We start from the raw sequence: 13,440 nt of genomic DNA on the forward strand, positions 1-13,440 counted from the left end.
ACCAACACAACGTTGTAAAAATTAAAAAGAAAAATAAAGTCTTCTCCCAAAAGAAAGATAGTTGTGGGTTACCATCAAGAGTGAATGGATAAACAAAATGTGGTGTATAGGTACAATGGAACGTAATCCAGCATAAAAAAGAGTGAATATTAACACATGCTGTAACCAGCATGAACCTTAAAAATACGATGCTTAGTTTAAGAAGCCGGACCCAAAAGGTCACACAGTGCATGCTTCCATTTATATGAAATATTCAGAATAGGTAAATCCGTAGAGACAGAAAGCATATTGGTGGTTGCCATGGGCTAGGGGGAGGGAGGAATGGGGAGTGATTGTTTGATTAGTGTGGGGTTTTCATTTGGTATGGTGAGAACACTTTGCAGCTAGATAGGGATATTGGTTGCACAACAGTATGAATGTACTAAAGACCACTGAACTGTACATTGTAAAATGGTTAATTTTATGTAAATTCCACCTCAATTAGAAAGAGATAAAAGTGGTATAGCCTAGTGATAGACAGAGTGAAAAGTGGTCATGTTCATCAAAGAGAGATAAAATTATTATTTTCTGTGACAGGGAGCCTCAGGAGAGGACCAGGCTGACTTCATGGATATCTCATATCCAATTAGTCCTGAATTCTTTTGATATTCCTTTTATGTATTTCTCACATCTAAACCTTCCTTTCAGTCTTTACCACCCACTGTGCTAGTTCAGGCCATACCATCCTCATTGATCGTGCAGATTTTATCTCATCATGTGCCTCATTCAAGATGCCTTCATGAGAATGGCCCACAGGATGAGCTCCCAGCTTTCTATCCACAGGCTAGTCCATGCCTAACTCCAGAGTATCCTTGTTACTCCCTTCCCTGACCACCTGTCTAGCAAAAGAAAATTATTCCTCATTTAGCCAAGCCATTGATCATTTGTTTCTGGTGTTAATTTCCTCTTTTCACATTGAGCCTGTGCTTTTCTTTTAAGACATGCTTTGTATCCTGCATATTCATTCAGTGACCCTTCCTTGAACAGCATATCCAGAAATAATCCCTCATGTGCTCTCCTTACTACTTGTTGAATATACATCATTTATTTGATACGTTGTATATAGAATTGCTTGAATCCTTATTCTGTCTATTAATGGCACATAGGCTGCTTCATTGCAAGTTAATCTTTTATAGTCTATCCTCGTCTGTGTCTCTGTCATGATTGCTTAAAAACTGATGCAGTGACTAGAAAAGTTTACACGCACAGATACAGGTAATTTAGTGAAAACTAAAAACATGGCAAGAATGTTCTTTTCAAGGCTGAAAAGAAAGGTCAACTCTTTGAATTAATAATGGAAAATAATGGGATTTTTTTTTTCCTGTCTTTAAATTCAGCACCTCCTGTTCCTTCTGAAGACATAGATAAACACCGTAGGAGGTTTAACATGCGAATGCTGGTCCCTGGAAGACCTGTAAAGGACACTACCCCACCACCTGTGCCTGCAGAAAGACCATCTTACAAAGAAAAGTTTATTCCTCCTGAACTTAGTATGTGGGATTATTTTGTTGCAAAGGTAAGGGGCCTGAGGAATGCATTCTGTATGTGTGTCTGTTTGCATCACATAGGAATGATGGGGCAGCTTCTGGGTTGAATCACCATAGTTTAGACATTTCATCTCTCAACTCCAGAAGCTGAATAATCATTCAGAAATGATCAGACACTTGATATGGTTGAGACAAATTAAAATCATATGGGACCTAAGTATAAACTAGAACTCAGTTTACTAACATAATCAGCAGCATCCTTTTCTAGGGACTGGAATACTTGTATCTACCATCTAACATCCCTTCTGATTGTCAGTAGTTACCTTGGTCAGCATGAAATTAGAGCAGGAGAAGGTGGATGGATATTTGAGAGTTTCATTAGACCATGGGTTTCATGAGGCCCCATGACATATCTGTTTCTCCAAAGCAGAGGGAACTTCTCTGGGGATCAGAATACTCATGGTGACTAGATCCTACATAGTCCCATTTTGTACAGTGCTGGGTGTGTGCTTTTCCGCACTTGGTGTTTTGAGCACTTCACATTCTATTGACAGGTTTCCTTCTTTACCTCTGTTGCATTATAATTCTTCCCACTCCCAAGATTGTTTGGGAGCAAATCCAGACCTGAAATTCCATTCATAAATATTTCATTATGTATTTTTTAAACAGAAGTGTTTTGAACCAGTAACACACGAGCATTATCTCTGTCTCACACAGACGCACACATAAACACTCCCATTTACATACACATACACTCACACACGGTTCTTTACTATCAAGTATCCAGAGAATGTTCACATTTCCCCCCATTATACCTTAAATGTTTTTGAACAGTTGGTTTGTTAAATCAGGATCCAGAGTGATTCATATATTACAGTTGGTTGATATGTCTTAAGTCTCTTTTAATCTGTAGGTTCTACCCCACCTCACTTTGTTAAATTTACCCCTGCCCCTTTTTTTGCCCCAGAATTTGTCATTTAAAAATTTTCAGTGGCTTGCTGATGGCATCCCCGTGTTTGGTCTTTTGACCATATTCCTCTGATTTTCTGTTTCTCTGTAAAGTGAGAGTTAAATTTAGAGACATTATCACATTCCACCATGATTAGGTAGAAAAAGGGAGTACAGGATTTCTTCTTAGGTGGTTTTGTGTATTTCCACCAGGATACATTCTTTTTTGGGATGTTAATTGATGATCTTTGCCTGAATCCATTATCATAAATTTGGAGAGTTTTATTTATTTGCTGAAATACTTCCTTATTCATCCTATTTGGTTAACCTGAAGTGCATTTTGAAAGAGAAATACAGGATAAATGCTTTATTCTTTGCTTTTTGTACCAGTTTTCAAAGTGATGAGTTGATTCTCTGGCATCCTTCAGAGGAAGCAAGTGACTTTTGTTATTATGGATTTAAACATGTTTTATGTATTGAATATTTTAATCCACTGCAGTTATCCTGTGTAAACATTTTACATTTTGATGCCAAATGAGAGAAAGTACCTCCATGAATAGATACATTTTATAAAGCTGATATTTTTATAATTTTGGAAGCAAGTTAAATTTCCTCATCAAGTATCCAACTATTTCAAATGTCAAGGGCTTGAAGCAAGGATCTGCTGGAAATTTTATAATGCAAATCAAAACTCCAATGATGTATCATCTCACACCAGTCTGAATGGCTATCATCAAAAAGCCTACAGACAATGAGCACTGGAGAGGGTATGGAGAAAAGGGGACCCTCCTACACTCTTAGTGGGAATGTCAGTTGGTACAGCCACTATAGAGAAACAGTATCCCTTAAAAAAATAGGAATAAAACTACCATATGACCCAACAGTTCCACTACTGGGCATATACCCTGCTGCTGCTGCTGCTGCTGCTGTTGCTGCTAAGCCACTTCAGTCTTTGTCTGACTCTGTGTGACCCCATAGACGACAGCCCACCAGGCTCCCCCGTCCCTGGGATTCTCCAGGCAAGAACACTGGAGTGGGTTGCCGTTTCCTTCTCCGATGCATGAAAGTGAAAAGTGAAAGTGAAGTCACTCAGTCATGTCCGACTCTTAGCGACCCCATGGACTGCAGCCTACCAGGCTCCTCTATCCTTGAGATTTTCCAGGCAAGAGAATTGGAGTGGGGTGCCATTGCCTTCTCTGCAAATACCCTGAGCAAACCATAATTGAAAAAGATACATGTACCCCAGTGTTCACTGCAGCACTACTTATGATAGCCAGGACATGGAAGCAGCCTAGGTATCCATCGACAGATGAATGGATAAAGTTGTGGTACATGAATACAATGGAGTATTACTTAGTCATAAAAAGGAACACATACAAGTCAATTCTAGTGAGGTGGATGGACCTGGAGCCTATCTTACAGTGTGAAGTAGGTCAGAAAGAGAAAAATATCTTGTATTAATGCGTGTATATGGAATCTAGAAAGATGTTACTGCTGAACCTATTTGCAGGGCAGCAATGGAGACATAGAAAATGGGCTTGTGGACGCAGTGAATGAAGAAGAGGGTAGAATGAATGGAGAGAGTAGTATTGAAACATATTACCATATGTAAGATAGATAGCCAGTAGGTATTTGCTGTATGGTGCAGGGAGCTCAAACTGGTGCTCTGTGATAACCTAGAGGGTGGGATGTGGTGGCAAGTGGGAAGGAGGTTCAAAAGGAAGGGGGCATTTTTATTTGCCCTACAGATTTTAAGTTTATTAGTTTGAGGCAAATTTTGTTTGTTAAAATCATTTATCATTTGGAAGTCTTAAAAATACTACTTTGTCAATTTTAGATTTTCTCTTTTCTGGTAAGGCTACTTCAGATATAAAAGGTATCAAACTGCCCAAAAATACTTTGGAGCTGTTGCTGCATAGACAGTGTGTCCTTTTAAAGGATCACATTTTGACTTAGCTGATCAAATGTTGAATTTTTAAAAATTATTAAAAAAATAGGTATTAAGAATCTATCTCAAAATGTGAATCACATGAAATAACTATTCAGTTTGGTGAGTATGTTATAGTTTACATTTTTCCTATTAGCCTTTTGCTATATTTATTTTTTCATTTTTATAAATAATGCTGAGATTAATAATCTGTTTTGAAAAGCCTATTCACATTCTGATTATGTAATTAAGAAGTACTGGGTCAAAGGCTTTTGATATATATCTCCAGATTACTGATTTATACTCTGAGAATAGTGAGCACACATATGACTTTACTGTCATTAAGTATTCCTTTTTCATTTTTGTCAATTTGGTTAAATTTTTATTTCTTGTTATAGTGATATAAAAATGTTAATGAATCTACAGCCATTAGGTTTTCTACTTTGAGGAACTGACTTTTCATGTTCTTAACTAAATTATCTATTAGAACTGTAATATTTTTCTTACTTTGAATGAACTATTTATTAAGGATATTAGCAATTTATCTTACTTGTGATACTTTTCCCAGTTTATTTGCTTTTTAATTGTTTGTGTTTTTAACATACAGAAGTTTTAAGAAGTTTATTTAGTCATGTCTATTCATACTTTTATAAAATAATGTTACATTGTTTTTAAACAAAGTTCTTCCCACTAATAAATGTTTGCTTTTGTTATCTTCTCCTCTTCCTTTGTTCCCTCCTCCTCCTCATTCTTTTTAACTTTTAACTCTCCTGTTCATCTAGAGTGAAGTGAGAATCAGACTTTAGTGCCCTCCTTATCCTCTCTTCCCACCCTTACAAGTAGTTGTCTTTCCTTCCCTCCCAACAACTTAAGATGTTACCTGTGTCATACGATTAATTTCTTATTTATATACTCTTCTTGGACTATATTTTCCCATGGATCAATTGCTAGACTGTACTTGTTTTAATTACTGATTTTAATATTCACTAAGAAACCTTATCTTTCACTTTAGACAGATTTCTCAGCTAATCTTACCTATTTTTTTCTTCCCTGTGTACTTTACAGTCATTATCAAGTTTCAAAAAAGGGAAAGAAATCCCTGTGGAAATTTTTATTGCAATTACCTAAAACACATAAATTAAAGAATCATTATTTTTAATGCTTCAGTCTCCTTATTTAGATTTTAAAGGGATTTGTAATTTCCTTCACCGTAGCTCTCACAGTTTTCATCAAGGTTTTCCTTTGGTATTATGTTTCTTAATTACTTTTTTTTCTTCAGAGTTTTTGAACTAGTTGTTGCTGATATATAGGAAAAAGACTATTAATTTAAAAAATATTTGTGTTGTATGTAGCTGTTATTGAATCTGAGAGTTTTAACTTGGTTTCTTGACTTTCCCAGGTCTAGTATAATTTTCAAAAGAAAATTTTAATTGACACCACTTTATTAAGTGGCTCATTATTAAGTTAGGATAAAAATAACCCAATTATACATTCAAAAATAACTTCACATTTTATTGCAGCCATTTCTCCCTTTGTCTGATAGTGGAGTTATATATGATTCTGATGAAAGCATTCATAGTGATGAAGAAGAAGATGATGCTTTTTTTTCAGATATACAGATACAGGAGCACCAAGACCCTAACTCCTATAGGTAAATGAGGCTTTCTTCTTTTTCTTTCTGCCTTTTCTTTTGTAAAAATTCCTGATATTACTGGTTTTAAGCAACATTACTGTTATATCATGGATTTATACAAAAATTGACTTATACTTTCAGGTTAGGAATTCTTTACTTTTGAGGTAAATTGCTAGATAGTAGAGTATTTCACATCTTGTTTCAAAGAATAGCTGGCAAAAAATTTTTAGTGAGAAAAAAATACGTAATTTATTGATATGCTGTTAGATTCCATATGGCTGTGTAATAAAACCCTTTCCATTGTTGCATATCTTTTATTTTCAGATACTGTACTGCAAAAGTACTATTTTTTTTTAATAGTAAATGGTTAGGAAAAAACAGCTTATTTTCTGGGTGGGAGATTGGGCCAAACAATTGACACAGTACTATGTTCTCATGATTTTAGTTTTCAGTTAAGGTGAATTTTTTTTATTCTGTTCGAACAGCTGGGCTCTTCTACATTTGACAATGGTTAAGCTTGCACTTCACAATGTCAGGAATTTCTTTCCCATTGCTGGATTGGAATTTTCTGGTAAGTTTGGAATTTGAAAATTAATGCTAATAATTACCAAGTTTCTTATCCATATAAAAGAACTGAAAAAAAAAAAACTGCATTGGAGATGTTATGAGGTGTCTTGTTTATCTTAGGTTCCAGTGTGTGGTTTTTAGTTCACATGGCAAGAATTACTGACTACTTGGAAGGTTGGAAGAAAAGGCAGGAAACCAGCCTGTAGAAGCGGAACATTTTCTCAGCTCATATTAGAAGGCTGGTCTTTTGTTCAAAGCATTAATAATCCAAATGATGTTAGATTAACATTTTCAGATTTATTTCTATTTTCAGATGTTTTGGCTCTAACAATTTGGATTTTGTAAATATGTGGGGATGGTCAACATCTTTAATCAAAGTAAAATATATCCTATTACATTTTAGAGTTGCCTGTAACATCACCATTAGGTATTGCTGTGATTAAAAACTTGGAGAATTGGGAGCAGATCTTACAAGAGAAAATGGATCATTTTGAAGGTCCTCCCCCCAACTATATCAACACATATCCAACTGACCTTTCAGTTGGAGCTGGACCAGCTAGTCTTCGAAATAAAGCAATGCTAGAACCTGAAAATACTCCATTCAAGTAAGAATTCTCTTATAATGCTAATAAGGGTAGCTTGGCTTAACCTTTCTGGAAGACAGTTTGGCACAATATTATGCCAGTAGCCTTTAAACCATGCATGACCTTGAATTTGCAATCCTGTTTCTAGCAGTATATGCCAAAGAAAATATCTGAATTCTGGATAGAAAATTATTTTTCCTCTATTACGTATACTTCAATAGACAATTTTATAATCAGGAAGAAACCTTTATTTTTGTCATCATTTTAGGAAGTCTTAAATGCTTTGGGATAACAGTCTACATATGCACATAAGATGCTACTGACCTTTTGTCTGTAATTTAATGCTAAACACAGTAAGGTTTTTTTATTCATGTTTTGATCTTCTGTCTGTTCATCTGTGTGCTATGTGCTTAAGTCACTTTAGTCATGTCTGACTCTTTACTGGCCCATGGACTATATCCCACCAGGATCCTTGTCCATGGGATTTTGCAGGCAAGAATACTGGAATGGGTTGCCATCCCTTCCTTCAGGGATCAAACCTCTTATTTCTTGTCTTTTGGTAGATGGGTTCTTTATCGCTAATGCTACCTGGGAAGCCCCTTTTGATAAGCAGCATCCTGTTTTTGAGGCAGCTGGCCATGATGTAGAGTATTGCTCATAAACTTGAAAGAGCAAGGCTTTTTAGTTTGTTAGGCTATTAAAAATTAAATGTGGGACTTTATATTCATTGGTGATATGCTATAACCATCAGATCCAACCTAAAGGATAATTTGAAAAGAGAATAAAAAGAGATTCATTTGACTCTCAGCTCAGCTTGTCCATTTGGAGAATCATCAATTAGAGAATTAATTGCCAGATGAAGGAACAGTTTATAGAACTAAAAATTCAAAGTGAAACATTAAATTTTGTTGAGCTTAATGCTATATTTTCTTTGCAATAATGAAGGTTTAAAAAAATTATCTGCAAATAATGAAACATTTTCTATATACTAAAATAGTGTGATACATTGTTTTTGTTTTTTTTATTTTTAACTAGATCCCGGGATTCTTCTGCACTTCCAGTCAAACGACTTTGGCATTTCCTTGTTAAACAAGAAGTACTTCAAGAGACATTCATGAGATATATTTTCACTAAGAAAAGAAAGCAGAGTGAGGTATTATGGGGAAAAAAAAATCTCTCATAATTTTCATTTAGTTTTAACATTTCTAATGATTCTAGTGCTTGATTTATTTGAAATTTACTTTTGGTTTAACTCATTATCTTTCATACATCATAGGTAACATTGTACCAAACTTCAGATAATTTTTATTTCATAACAATGAAACAACATAGGTCCTTGGATAAATCCTGTATAATTAAATGAAAGTTGATAAGTCCTTTCTAATATTTGCCATTGGGATTTTACATGTAACAAACATTGTGAGGGATGGCTTAGGGAATTTAATATATAAATGAGTATACTCTATGATTCTCCAAATATCATTTAATTGAAAATACAGCATAACCCTTTATTTACTTAGCATTTAGAAATGAACAGGATAAACTGTAGAAGCAACAAACTCAAGATAATTTTGTGAGAGAGATTAAACTACAGAAATACCAAATGTGAGATGAAGGAAATTACTTTTAAAAAGTGAGGCAGAGATTCTACATTGCATGGTGATTTTTAAGCTAAATATAAGTTAGTAATGTAATGCCATACAGGGTTCAAGAAGAATCATGAATTTGAGAGAGTGGTGCTTTCGACCTTAAAACGATCTCGTTATAAAATGAGGGGTACGCAGACGGTTTATATAAGCATTTCAGTCCATTTGGTTATTTAATGAGCTAATGAGCAATTTGAAGAGTGTTCTGAGTGTAAGATGTGATTAAAGATTTGGCAAAAACAGTGAGAAAAGAAAAATGAATTATATTTCACACCAAGAGGGAAACTAACCATGTGGTTTAGTTTCCCAAGGCAGAAAATAGAATTGCCTCTCAAATGTTCCCCATGCCTATGGCATCAGAACCAAACTCATTCTTTTCACTAATCATTCACTCACTTGGATGGCCATTGTGGTCAGTTCTGGTCAACAGTCATTTATTTTTTCTGTGGATTTAAAAATTATGTACTTAAGTGAGGAACTGGAGGAATGAAGTATAGGGATTCTTTTGTGTCTTATAAGCTTTTTTGATAACAAAAGACCCCAATGGTATGGAAATTATTGATGTAGGGTTTTGTTGAGGGAACCCCAGAGCTAAATTCATTTCCTCTCATTTAATCTGTTGTTTACTGCATTTTCGATAGTGATACTGAGTCCAAATCCCATAAAGTAAGATATAGAAAGTCTAAGAAATAGATTTAAGATAAAAGATACTGCTTAATTAGAGCTCTGTTATTCACAGAAAGCCAGTTCAAGCCAGTTTATTGAAGGATCAATTTTCTGAGTGTTAGTTCTTCAAATTATTGACTGATTTCTTAAAAGTATGCTTTAGTTGTTCATAAGGTTTCTGGCAGTTTTGTTTTGTTGAATCATCAGCCTCAGAGTGCTGTGGGAAGCCAGGGTCAAGGTTGATTGGACCCTCAGTACTTGTCTTGAGATTCAGGATCTGTTGTCTCCTTTCTGGTTTCCCTCATTCTTAACAAAAGTCTCCCTGATTCTGCCCCTTACCTCCACTTCTCTGTGTCCCTCCATCTCTATGCTCTTGGAATCAGCAGGCCAAGCTGTATGTACTTTTCTGTTTTTCTACCAGAAGAGGCTCTCCAGGTACAGGGATGTGGGACAGACATAAATGGAACATTTCTTAAAATGCTCTTTATGTAAGTGTTGGTTGGCTCCAGCATGGGAAGTACGTGGCTGGGGGTTTACATGGAAGAATTTTTATCACGTACCCTTTTGTACCTTTGAATTTAAATTGTTGAATGAAATCAGTATCTTGTTCGTGCTTCGTGTTCAGTCGCTCAGTCGTGTCTGACTGTGACTCCATGGACTATAGCCCACCAGGCTCCCCTGTCCCTGGAATTTCCCAGGCAAGAATACTGGAGTGGGTTGCCATTCCCTCCTTCAGGGGATGTTCCCCACCCTGGATCGAACCCCCACCTTGTGTGTCTACTGCATTGGCAAGTGGCTCTTTATCACTGTGCCACCTCCGAAGCCCAGTGTCTTGTTCAGTACTCTCCAGTAGAACTTTCTGTGATGATGGAAATTTGTATCTGTTCTTTACAGTATAGTAGTCATCAGCCACATGTGGTTATTGAGCAGCTGAAATATGGCTAGTGTGATTGAGGAACTGAATTTTTAATTTTGTTTAAACAGCCACATATGGTTAGTGGCTACTGTGTTGAAAGCACAGATCTGCTGAAAAAATGGTTTTCATTTATGAAAAAACATTATAAAAACAATGTTAAGGCTGTTAGGACAAAATGAAATTGGTAATTTAATTCAGAAATATGCAAAATTTATTAAAACTACCCATATAATAAGAGTGGTTTATCTTTTTTGATTATTAAATAGGATATTGGTGGTCTATATGTTTGGTAAATCTAGTGAATTAATTACCAAAATTGACAAAATAATCCTAAGAATGCTAAAATGTTGGCTAATTTTTTTAAATCACAATAAAAATAAAATTCTGAGAAATGCTGAAATTTTAGAATCACTAGAAGATATGTTTACTCACTGAGTATGTTAGAGACTACTCTACAAAACAAGTCTTTGTGAAATCGGTACGTGTGGGAAGCCTAGCCCCTTGATTAAAGGTAGATAGGGTCTTCAGCAGTTGGCTTCTGCTGAGTCACCCTCTGCACACATGTCCCATTCCTTCAGCGTCAGCTGCAGCAGCCCTCGGGCAGTCACAAAGCGTGGGGTGTTGGGCATGTTGGCTAGAGAAGCAGGCACTCAGGAAGTTTTGGTATTAGGAGGAATATGTTGCTGCGATGAAACCTTCAGAGGTTTCCACAGTAGAGCAGAAATACCACTTCTGATTGTAGGCATCCCTAATGGCTCCGTCATCAACCAGGAGCAAAGTTATTTGTGTGATTTCTTTACCAAGTCTTAGCTCATCAAACATGTACTTGTAAGGAGAAAAATCCAAGATTATGTGTAGTAAATGGTTGATGTGAATTTTAATCCTTGAATCTCTCTTCATGGATATATTCCTTCTGAGTAAGAATGAAATAAATATCAGTACTTTTAATCTGTGTTTAGGAAAAGTTTTCATTTTTTACTTGAAATAAACGCCTATAAGGATAGGAATCTATATAGTAGAGAATGCATCTGCTTGTATAAATAGGTTTTATTTTTCAAAATTTTGGGTTTTTTTGAGTTTACAGTTAGAACTTCCAAGTTATATAACTGACATACAAATAATGAATTTAATGAATTTTTGTTTTGAAATTGCTTTTAAATGTATGATACATAAATTTTGCATGTTTTGTGTTGTGTTTTATCTGATATCACATTTTACTCAGTTTAATTCTTAATGTTGTGCTTGTAAAATCATTTTTACCATCTTTAAGTGATGGAGTGTCCATTTCAATTTGAAGATTTTCTTTTTTTTTTTTTTTACAATTCCGTTTCATGCGTATGTTTTGCATTTGTGACGATGTGGTGTTGTTTAAGTCTATAGAAGAACATGTGGAGCAGGTCAAACAAAACTGCGTAGCAGAAGATTGCCACATCAAGGTAGTGTTCCATGCTCTCAAATTTAGCTCATTCTTTAAAGTTCAAGGAGCTAACCCCGCATCTCTGATACTAACCATGATCTGCCCAGCTGGCTAACTAGTCAGAGTGCTCATTGCTCCCACACACCTCAGTGGCACAGGGTAGGAGGTGCTCCACTGTGTCAGGCTTGAGCTCTCTTGCAGTTGGTTCTTCTCCTTGTTGCTTCCTGTCCCATCTTCACTTCTGTCCCTTTTCAAAATCTATTCTAAAGCATGATTGTTTTATGTTTCCTCCTTCTTGATTCTGCCTCTTGTTTCCTTCCTGTCACCTGTGACTCTAAGCATAACGCTTTCCTCTCATCCATCTCCTTCATTCCTTTCTAACTGTTCTTCTCTCCAACTTCTTACTCCTATCTCATCACCCTTATTTAAAAATACTTCATTTCTTACATGACTCCATTGTCTTTCTGTGTCTTTTTCTCTCACATTCTTGCTGCTGTATCTTTGTGCACTTTGGGAAGAGACAAGAGACACATTTTCTGTTATAAACACTAATGAAAATTATGTTAGCTAATCTTTTGTGACAGTTACTCAGTATCCTGTAATCAAATGGAAATTTTGTAATTGGGGTGATTACAGGCATCAGAGAATCAAAGCTAATTCCACGTTTAATTATCAACACACTAAAATTACTGGTACCTTCTTTCTTGCTGCTGCTACATTTTCTTCTTGTCCTTTAAAGTTTTGTGGGATATACGTGTATCTTTATAAAGCTGTGCTGTGACAACTAAAACTGCTGACATGTGTCTTGTAGGTTGAAGCAGATCTGGGCTATCCAGGCGGAAAGGCAAAAATCATTCATAAAGAGTCGGATATGATCATGGCGTTTTCCATTAATAAGGTAAATGCTTCAGTCATTATGAAGAATGTAGTACTTTGATTTAGTGAAATTGCTTAGTTATTGACTCTGCCTTTGCTTTATAGGCAAACTGTAATGAAATTGTTTTGGCTTCAACACATGATGTACAAGAGCTCGATATTACTTCTCTACTGGCCTGTCAATCATACATATGGATTGGAGAAGAATATGACAGAGAATCCAAAAGGTTTGCTTACCTTATGTAGTCAATTTATTTATTTATTTTTAACACCAAAAACATTTTGCATGGGGTATAGTAGTCAATTTTAAATATAGCTTTCTTCAAAGAGTCTATTAAATGGTTATGCTTGTGATTTGAATTGTCTTGAAAACTATGTGTGTCTCTCTCCCTTCATTTGAGAAGGAGACAAACATAATTGGTTTAGCTACCAATAAAAGGCTCTCCTTTACTTCAGTGTACAAAGTACTCCTACTTCTTCCATTAGACCCTGAGCTATTCCTAGGGTTTGAGTCAGAAAAATCCTCAAAGCCTAATGCTAATTACTGACATTTAACTCCAAAGAAATGTCAGAAATTTACACAGTGGTAAATAAATTTAGCTGATTCGGATAATTACTGTAAAAAGCAGAATATACAAATATATTAAGTAGACTGAGTCATATTTACTAATTTTCAGTGTTTCTTCTTTTCTCCTTATAAGCATACCTTTTTTTTTTTTTTAAAGGTAAAAATG

The 13,440-nt window shown here is 35.5% G+C and overlaps 1 protein-coding gene across 7 annotated transcripts in view; it reads left to right on the forward strand.

Annotated features, from left to right (window-relative positions):
- The window catches only part of DMXL2 (Dmx like 2), a 172,827-nt gene that overhangs the window by 150,022 nt on the left and 9,365 nt on the right, over positions 1–13,440 (forward strand). For 5 of the 7 annotated variants that reach the window (XM_004010612.6, XM_042252462.2, XM_060417975.1 and 2 more), the window contains 8 exons: positions 1,377–1,555; positions 5,922–6,052; positions 6,520–6,605; positions 7,005–7,206; positions 8,221–8,338; positions 11,787–11,849; positions 12,642–12,728; positions 12,812–12,933. In XM_004010612.6, the coding sequence (XP_004010661.1) occupies positions 1,377–1,555; positions 5,922–6,052; positions 6,520–6,605; positions 7,005–7,206; positions 8,221–8,338; positions 11,787–11,849; positions 12,642–12,728; positions 12,812–12,933 (988 nt within the window). The remainder of the gene's footprint in view (positions 1–1,376; positions 1,556–5,921; positions 6,053–6,519; positions 6,606–7,004; positions 7,207–8,220; positions 8,339–11,786; positions 11,850–12,641; positions 12,729–12,811; positions 12,934–13,440) is intronic. The other 2 variants (XM_004010611.6, XM_042252463.2) reach the window with 1 other exon arrangement.

The sequence above is a fragment of the Ovis aries genome, chromosome 7 (assembly GCF_016772045.2).
Source record: "Ovis aries strain OAR_USU_Benz2616 breed Rambouillet chromosome 7, ARS-UI_Ramb_v3.0, whole genome shotgun sequence".
NCBI classification, from domain to species: Eukaryota; Metazoa; Chordata; class Mammalia; order Artiodactyla; family Bovidae; genus Ovis; species Ovis aries.